We start from the raw sequence: 12,619 nt of genomic DNA, 5'->3' as shown, positions 1-12,619 counted from the left end.
TATCCGAATCATAATCCGAATTAGGTTATTATACGATTTACTTATCCGAATTTAAACCAATTCCAGTTTGATCAATTAAATACGTTCAAAAACATATAAATATTTCTTAAACATATATTGTTGTCCAGCCCAAAATCAACTTGAAATTGATTTTTTACCACCCCTTGTTACAACAAAACACCCCCTCTAACAAGATCAGATGTTATGTTTAATGGTCAACGACACGTGTTGATCGCGTGTCACCTGTAATTATTATTAGCAATTGCCAGAATAATATCAAAAAGTAGGGGGTAAATGCTTATTAAGAGCATAAGTGTCCTCTTGCAAGTTATATTGAAGTTTTACTGTTTTGAGGGCGTCCGTTACACTTGATACAAATTTTAGGGGATCCAGATTCCATATTTTTTAGTTGCAATCGAGATTCTAAATTGAAATCTAGAAGGTCTACGATTTAGAATTTAGTCATGACATCATCGCTAGCCCTGACATCATCGCTAGCCAAAAGTCTTTTGCTAGTCTCGCTAGCCACGCCCAAACCAAAAGCTTGAAAATAGAAGAATCACTCAACCAATGACAAAATACAGTCTAGCTAATGCGTCCTATATTAAAAGTTCAGAATCATAAGTCTTCGATCAACCAGTAGTTCCAAGGTAAAAGTTCATAACTTCTCTCTCAGATCCCAGAATGACCACCATTTAACCAATCAAAATAACAAGGTAACAATCAGACAACATATTCCGAAGCAAGGGAAAATGTGAATTTCAACTTTAGAAATCTCTCGAAATTCATAACATTGCATTGCATTTCAATAGTCCGCTAAGATTTCCTCATCAAACAAAAAAGATTAATGCCACAGTACAACAATTTTTTCTTCAATCTCTGATCCAACTATCAACCTTTCGTGCCTGGTCGAGCAAGCCCCATGTAGTTTGTCACCAATCCCATGATAGCAAACCTGGGATTAGACAAGAAGATTAAAAAGATCGATAATAAATACAATAACACATACACATTCATGCTTGACCCCAATTCTGTTTCTCATATTATCCAAATGCTCAGAAATAGAGCTCAGAAACCCTATAATAGATAGCTTATACATATATTTTCATTGTAATCTGGCATTCACTTGATCCTAATCCCCATTCATTACTTCCACCCAAAAGATCCTAGATAACATATGTTAATTAGCATTGCCTATCGTGGGACTAATCATTAGTTCAAAGAATTGAAAAAAAAAAAGATCTCAAACTTTTTAAAGTAGTTTTGAGTGTCAAATCCCTGTGTCTTGTTTTGTAAAATATTACGTCATTGAGAGAAAAATGGACCTTTTTTTGGCAAAAAAAGAAAGATGAATGGGACTCTAAATGGAGGAGGTAGGAATCTCATCTCATCCAGTAAGGGAAAGCCCCCAAAATGGAATGAGGCTATCTGGACTTCTGAATGCATACCAAACACGAGAGAACAAAAACAGGCTACAACGGGTCTCCAGCATACAAAACATACATTTAGGGCTTTGTGAGGGAACGGCAAACTGTTTTAAGTTCTTCCAGCAAATTCAAATTCACGGGAGAGATATGTCAATAGCATACACAGTTGAAGTTGGGACCAAAAGAAATGGAAATATCAACAAAGTCAATATGGTACATCGTGGGGCTTTGATTGAAGCTCAAGTTTTCAAGCAAATACAAATTCACGGGAGAGATACGTCAATAGCATGCACAGTTGAAGTTGGGACCAAATGAAATGGAAATATCAACAAAAATCAATATGGTACACCGTGGGACTTTGATTGACAGATTGAGGCTCAAGTTATTAGTCTTGACTCTTGAGGCTCCAATAGCACACTAACTAGAAAATTATCATTTAGGTCCTAATAACACAAGTTATCTGGACTAGAAAACAAATGGCCTGGATAAGGAAAATCAAAAGACAAACGTTGTTAAGTTAGGCCAGCAAATGCAAACAAGCAATAGGATATAAGTAGGCCTCAAAATTCAATAAAAGAAATCTCAACAAAAAATATTAGGAAGCTGATCGTAGGCAAAATATTTTAAGCCTGACTTACTAATGGATATCATGCAAATACAATTTTAAATTAAAAACTATGCTACTTAAAATAAAATGTTAGATCAGGTGGAAGGCAATTGTTAGTTTGTTACACAAGAAACAAGTTTGGGGAAAAGGAATAAAATATTATAAAAGTGTACATCCTGCATGTCTCCGCCCCCGCCCACTGCGGGAGGCTTGTGCACGTAAGTTGTTGTTTTTTTTTTTTACCTATGTAGGGTGGCTTGCCAGGGAGTTTTAGAGAGGAAAGGGGAAATAAGATTAAATAAATGTCTTATCCTCCCTGTGCAAATGGTACTATCTACCATTTTCCCCATGGTGAGATGATGCCATTGGTTTTTTAAAGGAGGACAGCTACCATATTGCTCAACTATGCATATTAGTCTTTGCTTTGAACTTGGAAGCGGTGTTAGGGCTCAAGATATGAAAATAAAACATGAAAAGATTGAGATGATTTTCTAGGTCAATTAGAGATATGTGATGCAGGAAGACCATTAAATTTGTTTTTCTTTTTAATTTACTATTTTTAGAGCCAACCAATCCTTTGCGGGGAAGGTTTCCCTTTTAGTTAGGTCTTCTTTTAAGTCATTACGTTTGTCTAGGTCATTTAGGTTTGTAAACATCTATTGTGTGCCTCAGAAATAAAGGTAGAGTTTTTTTATGCAATGACGCAATAGGATATATTCCTTACAAGTACAGTGAGACTGACCGTAGAGGCTGGGAGGGGAAGGTGAGTTTATCTGATCCTACCGGAGAGATTTAGGGTGATCTTGTTCAATTCAAAAGTTCACGAATTCTGTTCCAATTTCAGACCTAGGAATTCGGAATTTTAGCCCTAGAAATTCTTGAATTGGAGCTGATTTGGGGTTACGACTCTGGTTTTGCTCAATCCTAGTTAAAATCTAAGTCATTAGTTTCAAAACTACATCAATATGTGATTCTTAATTTCTTAGGCAAACAACTTGACCACCTTATCGACATTCTAATTCCTATGCACACGAGACATCACTCTTTGATCAGAAAGAGACATCATCAAAGGAACTTCATTCAATTGATTCCTATGTCTATGATGTGGCTGCTAGGGCTTGAGAGGAACAACAGAATATTCAACAACAAAGAATCCTCCATTGATTTCATAGATAAATGGTTTGATTGCCTTAAGTTTTGGAGTTTGTCCTTCTCTGGGAATATTTTTGACCATTTGAATCTTGCTCCCTTGTACTCTCTGTTGGGTTGCACCCCCTTGGTGCTTGAATAAAATTCTTTTCCATTCAACAAAAAACTTCTCACCTTCAATTTTCCGTATCTTATCCTATTATCACCACAACTAGCACATCACTTCAACAGTCTACTCATTTCCACTCTTTTCCAGTAAATCTGAATAATTTTTTGCATCCACACTGACGCATGAGGAAATTAAGTCATTAATCTTGCAAGCTAAGGAGTGCGTTCAAGAACACATTTAGTGCAAACAAAAAACAAAAAAAAAGAAGATGGAATCTGAACAAAAAACAAGAAGAAGAAGAAGAAGAAGAGCAAAACTTACATCATGGCCATGGATATCTGCTTGAGATCAGTTTCGATATTCCTCATGTTAGCGAGCGATTCGGCACAGAAAACAATCGCAAGCCACGAGCTAAGCTTATACTGCACCAAACGGAAAAATAAATTTCTAAGAAGACTAAATAAATAAATTGAATTGAAATTTAGGTAAAACGAAAGGCAGAGATAGAGAGAGTTTGCGGACCCTGAACATGACGCCGGCTATGCCGAAGACTACAGCGATGAAACCGTAATAGTCAATCGGTAGATCTTGAGTTGAAATTACCGCAGGGACGTAAGGCCGAGCAGCCGATGGCTGGCGTGGATCGTTCGCCGACGATGGGTTGCCGTGAGAAGACATCACTCTTTGATTCTTGAATTAACTCTTCCTCGCTAGCTGATCTCTCCGAACTAACGAAATTTGTTTTGTGAAGTTTGAACTCTGACACTTTGGGCCTAAAGCCCATGGGCCCAACTGTCTTCAACTATATATTTACGCTTATTGTTCCTTTTGTGGAATAAGAATTTATTTATCATGTTGCCGTTAGGGCCGTAATCGAGCCGATTGGGTGTTTAAGCTCGGCTCCCTGTCTCCCACTATAAAATAAATAGCTTGTGTTCGACCTCGAGTTTGAGGGGCCGTTCCGAGTCCCACCCCATAAAAGGGAGGCATAGATCTCACTCCAATGAATACGGTTGATTTTAAGTCAGATGACATGTTATGATGTTATCGAACTTAAAATCTATGATCATAAGTGGATGGGAGCTATTCCACCCTTTTATGGGGTGGGCTCCGAAAATTTTATCGAGTTTGACTGGAGCTCATATGTGGGTTTGAGGTCGGTTTGATCATGGGTTCGAAAGCTTGAGCTCGATCCATAAGCTCAGCAAAATGTATGGAGCTCAAAGTTTGAATATTTTGTATAGTTTATATTAAATAATTTCATATTACATATAAAACATATTTTTAATTTTTAACTATTATTATATAATTTGAATTGTTGATTTTTTCTAAACTCGGGTAACCAACTTTAAACTTTTTGAAATAAATTCTGATCATGATGATCATTATATATATTCAAATAGGCTCACGAGCCTTTCCAACCGAACACCATTTGTCTCAGATTCGAGCTCAAATTACAAACGAACTTGAAATATGATTCGACTCATGAATTCTCAAACTGGTACGAGCCTTATCGAGCCCGAGTTTGAATAGCTCACAAAAAGCTCGGTTCCCAAAAACTTGATACATACAGTGAGATTCTGTAATCTCAAGCAGTCAAAAGCTATTCTGGAAAATATTTGTGGCATGGAATGTGAAAAAACTAATTACAAACAATTCATGGTTCCACAGCAGACGATGAACTCAAACAAAATTCAAATTCACTCGATAATCCTCGACTCCATGTTAGCCTTCGGAAGCGACTGCAAGTCTGCAATACCCTGCAATGAGTTTTCAAACCAGTTAACTTTTGAATTGCAATTAAATCTTAAATAAACGTCCATGAGATTAAGATTATGGACAATACTAGAGACCCCCAAAATATCACCTCCAAAAGTCTCCCAAATCTGTGGCATTAAAATAATCATTGATTAAAAACACACATGTAGGGTCCACTTCACATCCAACACTCCACATTAAATGGGGGTCTTTTGGGGGTCACTTTTTGGAGGTCTCAAACATTATTCTAAGATTATATATATAACATTCCAATCACAAATGGTGAGAACATGGATAACCGTCAAAACCTGGGGGAGAATGAGTTGCGTTATAGGAAGCATTTAAAGGCAGTATTTTCTAAAAAAAAAGGTAAACTCCTCCCCTGCGCAAAACAAAGCTTCCGCAATGGGTGGGGTTGGAGAGACAAGATGTACTCAACCTTACCCCCACATAATATGTGCAAAGGCTATTTCCGACCCACAAATTTCTATTTGACTGGAAAATAATTAACCGGAGGAAGTGCATACTTCTCATATTTGACGGTGATTAAAAGGAGGTAGTAAAGATCTAGAACTTGGGCCATTTATCTAATCTGGGGTCCCTTAACCACCCCTCTTTGGATCCTTTTCTCCATTAAAGATCATGATTACACCTTTAGTTTCCCTTTGACAACTTTTGAGAAATTCTATCTAATAAAAATCAAAGAGAATGTAGAAATAGAAACCAATTGTAAAATTTGATAGTATGCGGAGATTCAGTTGCGGAGGTACCAGCATTACAGCAACAAATTAAGAAAAATTAATTAACTCTAATTGAGATATAACACTAAGAGGGAAGGGGGAACTTCTGCAGCCATCTAATTCCACGTAACCTTCTACGTCCCCCCCACGTATATAATACTATTGATTTCATTTCACAAAATGAATACAACAAAACCAAAATCAACTCAAAAGGGCATATGTTGTAAATACAACTTACCAAAATTAATTCAAATTCCTAATTTCGGATCCACTGTTCCTGTAGCATTTCCTTCTCCTGTTAGAACGTGATCAGGATCCTGTATGAGAAAAGGTCATCAGTAAGATTCCAAAAGAAGAGATGACAAAAGTATTGCCAACAAAACACATACCTCCATTCCCCATTTGATGTAATCTGGGGACTCACAGGCCTTGTATTCGTCAACTAAACTCTCAATAATATCTCTCGATTCATCAAATTCGGAAAGATCATTGTCCTGTCCATGTTACATTACATTGTTATAAGATGACAAATCATTGCATTTATACTTAAAGCTGGTGCAAACTGTACCGATTTCACATAGACTATAGATGCACAATGCCATACGCATGTAACTTCATAAGAACGCTCAAGCGATATCTCTAATTGGAACTTCAGTGTTTCATCATGAAAGCATAACTTCTGGCCCAGAAGTGTAATGGTAGGTTCAATTACAAAGAGGAGTCGATCAATGACACTGGAAGTAGTGGCACTGATATTATGAAAGCCTCAAGGCCAGTATACTTACAGCAAACATTGGGAATTTCCGATAGTTGTCAAGAAAAGCTTGCTTCTTCCTTAATTTCTCATATTGGCTCAAACATTTGCTGAAGAGGTGCCTGATGCTAGTATGGCTTGCAAGCATGAGGCCGCTTACCTAACAAATGCAGCACACACAAATTTATACTTCCTCATCTTTCAAACTACTTTCTCAGCAAACATTTAAGAAAACATAGAACTCCCTTATCAAAAGAACCACAGATTAAATGAAAACTCTAGTATTCTATTTTGCTCTGTTAATCCCAAATGACACATTCAAGACAGAGAATAAGGATTTTACCCTATGTGCAGTTTGGACATAAGGAGATTTTCTAGACAGAGCAACCTACAAAAACACGAAAAGAATAAAATATGATATAACCTCAAATAATTACATAAGTGAGGGTAGTAAATTGCACTAAATGTTACTTTTACTGTGGAGAAAGACCTGAATACTTGCAGGGCCCCACTCAATGAAGTTAACAAGCTTTCTTTCACGAATCCTCTGCAAACTTTCATGAACCTGACAAGTTGACAATGCAATAATATTGGAAACTATCCATAAAGAATTTGCAAGTTGAAGTAAGGTCCCAACATAATATATTAGGAAATGTAAATTCTTTGAATATCCATCATGGATGGTAAATGAAGGATTTAACAACCGATTAAGTATGCTGCTCCCTATGTAGCAAGGGCAAAAAGAACTACTTTTTTATAAACCTTACCTAATTCTTTTCTCATTTTGTGGGCTTCAAATATCATACAAACTACTGTGGTCCCTCATAATGCGGTTGAGTTACCAATTTTTTGATTAGAAAGAAGAAGTACACTCAGTATTTCAATGAACATCTTTGTACGTCAACATTACATGAAGTCAAAAGAGTGGCCAGGACACCAAAATAAGTAGCTTCTTATGACATCAGGGCATGAACATTCCTTTTCATCTTGCCCAACCTTTTTTGTTTTCAGAAGAGTTTTGGTGGATGCGTGGCTGGGGGGGTAGTGTGTGATTGTGGTTTAACGTCAAGATCTACTATTCTACATAGAATATCCATGGTGAAGACTTATAATCTTTCAATACCAAAGAGGGAAACAAACTGTCTGACTATTTTGACTAGAAAAGATAATATGGAATCATAGTCTTTACAAAAGTTTGTCTGAGACTGGATGGATAAACTGACAAACAAAAACTTTTGTTTGATAAAGAAAAATTATACTTCTATTACGGTATTACCTGAGTAGGATCCACTTCTCCTTGGATGATATTTAATATTGAGATGTACTTTGCTTGACTAGCTTCTTTAGTACGAGCATAAGAAGAAACCATTATATTTTTGGTCTGCAACAAAGATTATGATCAGACAACTGACAAAAGCAGCTTTATTAGACAATAATAATGAGTTTCTGACCTGCAGAAGTCTCCTCATCACATCCAGTACAGTGGTTTTACGAATAAGATTAGCCTGCCAAGAAGACATATTTTTATGTAAAAAATCACCTACATTCCTCCTGTAAAGCATAACTTGCTCAGCACAAAATTTTAAAACCTAGATACCTAAATGATTGATATGACAGAAATAAAAGAAATGACGGTCTCAAAAAAAAACTGCCATGCCATTGACTGACTCAATTGGTAACTAGCCTTAATTTTATTTTCGTGGAACTGATAATTAGACAGCATGGAGAAGAAAAAAAAGTTGAACTTCACAATAAAAACTAAAACATAACTACCACTTTTTCTTCTTTTGTTCTTTCCTTCACTTTTTCTAATTCTAGTGGATCAATTGAAAGACATTAGACAGGGACAAAAAGAACGTTCCAGCGAGAAATGATAAGCTGAAGTAAAATAAGCTATGCACACATCAATTCACATAGTGGCTCCAGTTGACTTCCAAGGAGCGAATTAAGTGTAAGTACCACATATCAGAAATATGCATATTGGAGTCTTACTTGGCGCTCTACAGTAAGTGGCGTATATCCTGTCATAAGAAAGTGGCATCTTGGTGTTGGAATTAGAGAGGCAAGAAGGCCAACCAAATCGTTGTTCATGTATCCTGGATAACGCAATGTGGTTGTACTTGCAGACATAACAGTAGATACCAACGAATTTGTTTGAGCAAATGTAGGATTTGACAGATGCAACCGCTCAACCGCAATTCTATTCAGGGCTGTATTATCAAGAACAACAACACAATCGGCATTTAGTGTAAGCCGCTTGAGTGTCAAGAGTGAGTTGTAGGGTTGGACCACCACATCACTTGTCTCCATCTGGTTAGGGAACACGCTGTATGTCTGTACCAGTTTTTTACTATAGCGATCATTCAGGGCCTCCAACAAATACGATCCCATACCTTCATCATGTCAAGAGAGAAAACTCAACTGAAGTATATAAGCAAGTGCTCAAGCAACTGTTTAGAATAGAAGCAAAAAAGTATTTAACATTAATTAGAGTGGTCATTGCAGCCATTGCAACAAATTCCTTGACCTGAATTTGGGGCAGAAAATCTTATCTACTTCTCTGTGGCATACTAAAAGAATAAAAACATAGAACAACACCAGTCTGCCAGGGATCTTTTGTGGCTGCTGTCACTGTGCTAGTTCAATCAATTCTAATCTCACAATGCTCAACATAAAGCTAATATGAAAGTGCTCAAGGAGCAACTTACAATGAAAGACGCTCAACACGTACATAGGAACAAAATACTCAAGCAAATGCCTGAAATCCCATTTTGCACATATTAAAAATTATGTACGTAGCTCACAGTCACTAAAGCCAATTTCAAAATGGCTATAAGGGTTCCAGACTTCTAGTTGCAGAAAATTTTATGCTTAGTTTGACTGTATTGTACAAAAGCAATTCAACCATCGAATGAATCATCATAAATTCATCACACATGTAAAGTTTCCCCAACTTTTGATAAATCCAATTAATCAAATAAATTTTTTTAATTACAATCACCAGCAAGACACCAAAAAAAATAATTTGTTGAACTTGATAGATGGAAAAGAATAATGGTAAAAGAACCTGAGCCAGTTCCTCCGGCGATTGAATGACACAAAACGAAACCCTCAAGACTATCACTACCATCAGCTTCTCTATCAATCATATCCATTATATCCTCTTCAACGCCTTTACCCTGTTCAGACGTTTATAAGAGAAAATGAATTACACACGCCCTAGAGATGTAAGTGATTTCTAATAAAAGATGATGTGATTATACCCGTAATAAAAGTACTATGTGTATCACAAAATCAAGTTATAAAGATGATGCAGTTATATTCGCTCGCCATATCATTTGCAAGTTTTAGATACAAGGTGTCCCTTATATATCTCGTATCTGGAAAGTAGACTCCATCTATCTTAAGGCTATGAATATTTCCCATTGTTTACAATCCTTTGCAATGTATATTAACAAAAAAGCTAACATGAATTCGTCACAAATGACAACTCAAAGCCCATTAAATGAAGCATTGCTCCATTTTCGAAACAGGATATCAAATTGCAAAAAATAAATCAAGTGATAAGGTGGTCTGATGATATCATTTGGCCAAAAGATTCCCATTTTCCAAAATAAGAAGTAAAAATTTTTAAGTATCAATAAACTAAATAACTAACCTGATGATATCCACTGGCCCAATTATTTCCAGCACCACCACCATGATCAGAAACAAATATATTCTCATGATTATAGAGATTACGGTATTCACTGTTTTGGATGCCATTGATGACTCTTGGCTCCAAATCTATCAGCAAAGCTCTTGGTATGTAATGCTGATCATCAGCTTGATAGAAAAATACATCTTTCCTGTCACCTCCCTACAGCACCACAAGTAAAATAAAATTGTAAATAAAACCCTTGTGAATGACCAGTTCGGAGGTTAGATGGTATTCACTGGCATACTTATTGCTACAATTGAGCCGAATAAGATAGCAAAGGTTCATAATTAACAATATTATAACAAGAAGGCAGTAGCATATTGGAAGTGAACATATAAGTCTTGACTTATCATACATTAAGCCTTAACCTCATTTAATGGTGTTCCAACAAATCTATAACTTGAGTAATTCAATGAAGCCCTAATTCCAGTCACATAATATCATATATGTAAATCCTTTTACCACATGTTTCTCCATCCAGGGGAGCGTTGTCCATTAAAGAGGCAACTTTATAACTAAGCCAAATTGATATGTAGGCATACATAAACCTAAAAATACAGGATTAAGTATATGCTGACATATAAACACGATAAATAAGGAAAGAAATTAAGTTAAGCACCTGAGTAGCGAAGTCCTCTAAGATTCCTTCTTTACTGATGCCGTGCTCTAAGCAGAGCTGCTTCCAAAACTCCATGCCGATCTGGTTCCCGCATTGCCCTACTTGCAGAGTGATGATTTCTCGAGGCATCCTAAACCTTGATAGGAAAAAACCCTAGCTCGACAGTCAAAATGTGGTTTAAACCAGCAATTCCAACCAAATTAGGCCTACACGAACCCAGGAAAAAAACAAGAAGAAGAAAGTATGAGATTCTCAAACCAACAACAGCGAAATCAATAGATTTATCCAAACCAAAATCAAGAGAATCATAAAAGACAGAGAGCAGAGAAAATACGGAACTACTCAAATCCAAACCCGATCGGAGAACGATACCTGAGGTTGATCGGCGTAGACTGAGGAAAGCGACGGAGAAAATCGAACTGAGTGACTGGAGTAAGAGAGAGCCGAAATCGCGCTATGTATTTTTTAAATGATTTTAATTTTTAAGGCAAAATTGGGAAAAGTGGGATAAGGGAAATGTCACTATTGCCCCGAGGAGTAAAAATTAGGAGTAAGGGCTGTTTATTCTGAATTACTTGAAATCTCATTATATCTTTTTTTTAACATAGTGAAAATTACATTATTGGACGAACTACGTAAAATCTTATGTTTCTATTGTCTCTTTTCTTTAATCTTATTGATATTTGTAGTTATTTAGGGAGGTTAATCCTAACACTCATGAGCTCAACGGAAAGACTGTGTTTCTTACGTGCATATAGACTCTAATTGTAGAAATAAGCTTGATTCAAAGTCTCTGAAATGCATCTTTATTGGGTATGGAGGTGATGAATTCGATTATCGGTTTTGGGAGATCAAAACAATGAAGCAAAAAAAAACGATGTTTACGGACGGGTTGACTTCAGAGTCTAAGGATGGTGATACTCCTTGTGAAAATGGTGAGTACGTTGATTTAGAAGATGTTTTTTTAAAGGGGAAGAGCAAAACAATTTAAAGGATGTGATTTCTCCAGCAGAGCCAAGCATGTCTTTCAACTGAAATATTGCGACGTTATACTAGATTTTCTAAACCTATACAACGATATTCTCCTCTATATATTACTTCTTGTTGTCTAATAATGGTGAACCATAATGGTATGATGAAGCACTGCTTGTTAAAGTTTCGTCGAAGTGGGAATTAACCATGCAAGACGAGATGAATTCTCTTATGTCAAATTAGACATGAGAGTTGACCGAATTTCCACAGGGCAAAAGTGCTTTACATAACAATGGGTTTACATGATTAAAGAAGAGCATAATGGTAATAAGCGCTACAAGTTCAGATTGGTAGTGAAGGGGTTTCAACAAAAAGAAGGTATGGATTACACTAAAATGTTCTATCTTGTTGTAAAGTTGACCACAATCATATTGGTGTTACGAATTGTTGTTGCATAAATAATTTGAAGAACCTTTTGTCTAAAAAGTATGCAATGAAAGATCTTGGTGAAGCAAAGGAATTCTTGGGATGAGAACTAACAGGGATAGAGTGGGGGGGTACGCTGTTGTCATCACAAACTGAGTATGTTAAAAAATTTCTTAACAGGTTCAGCATGCAAGACGCAAAGTCAGTTAGCACACCCCACTAGCTAGTCATTTTAGATTGACTTAAGAGAATTCACTCAAGATTGAGCTGGAACATGAACACATGGAAAGAATCCATATGTTTCAACCATTGGTAGCCTTCTGTATGCTATGGTTTGTACCAAGCCGGACATAGCACA

The 12,619-nt window shown here is 36.5% G+C and overlaps 2 protein-coding genes across 3 annotated transcripts; both read right to left on the bottom strand.

Moving 5' to 3' along the window:
- Nucleotides 1-586: 586 nt before the first annotated feature.
- On the bottom strand, nucleotides 587-4,020 carry LOC119986644 (protein Asterix-like). The gene is made up of 3 exons (XM_038831283.1): nucleotides 3,815-4,020; nucleotides 3,614-3,714; nucleotides 587-955 (listed from the first exon to the last, which is right to left on the bottom strand). Exons 1-3 carry the CDS (start codon nucleotides 3,968-3,970, stop codon nucleotides 892-894), a joined length of 321 nt encoding a protein of 106 aa, XP_038687211.1. The 5' UTR covers nucleotides 3,971-4,020; the 3' UTR covers nucleotides 587-891.
- Nucleotides 4,021-4,746: 726 nt separating this feature from the next.
- On the bottom strand, nucleotides 4,747-11,376 carry LOC119986495 (tubulin gamma-1 chain-like). 2 transcript variants are annotated; one of them, XM_038831064.1, is made up of 13 exons: nucleotides 11,236-11,376; nucleotides 10,864-11,069; nucleotides 10,203-10,403; nucleotides 9,612-9,723; nucleotides 8,537-8,937; nucleotides 7,996-8,049; nucleotides 7,821-7,925; nucleotides 7,035-7,109; nucleotides 6,888-6,932; nucleotides 6,576-6,704; nucleotides 6,180-6,284; nucleotides 6,029-6,107; nucleotides 4,747-5,052 (listed from the first exon to the last, which is right to left on the bottom strand). In XM_038831064.1, the coding sequence occupies exons 2-12, from the start codon at nucleotides 10,990-10,992 to the stop codon at nucleotides 6,039-6,041; spliced, it is 1,425 nt and encodes a 474-aa protein (XP_038686992.1). In that variant the 5' UTR covers nucleotides 10,993-11,069; nucleotides 11,236-11,376; the 3' UTR covers nucleotides 4,747-5,052; nucleotides 6,029-6,038. The 2 variants fall into 2 exon arrangements, with proteins under 2 accessions (XP_038686992.1, XP_038686993.1); XM_038831065.1 differs by having other exon boundaries at nucleotides 4,747-5,042.
- Nucleotides 11,377-12,619: the final 1,243 nt, after the last annotated feature.

Source organism: Tripterygium wilfordii, chromosome 20, assembly GCF_013401445.1.
Source record: "Tripterygium wilfordii isolate XIE 37 chromosome 20, ASM1340144v1, whole genome shotgun sequence".
NCBI lineage: Eukaryota > Viridiplantae > Streptophyta > Magnoliopsida > Celastrales > Celastraceae > Tripterygium > Tripterygium wilfordii.
This window is presented reverse-complemented; position numbering and strand designations above follow the sequence as displayed.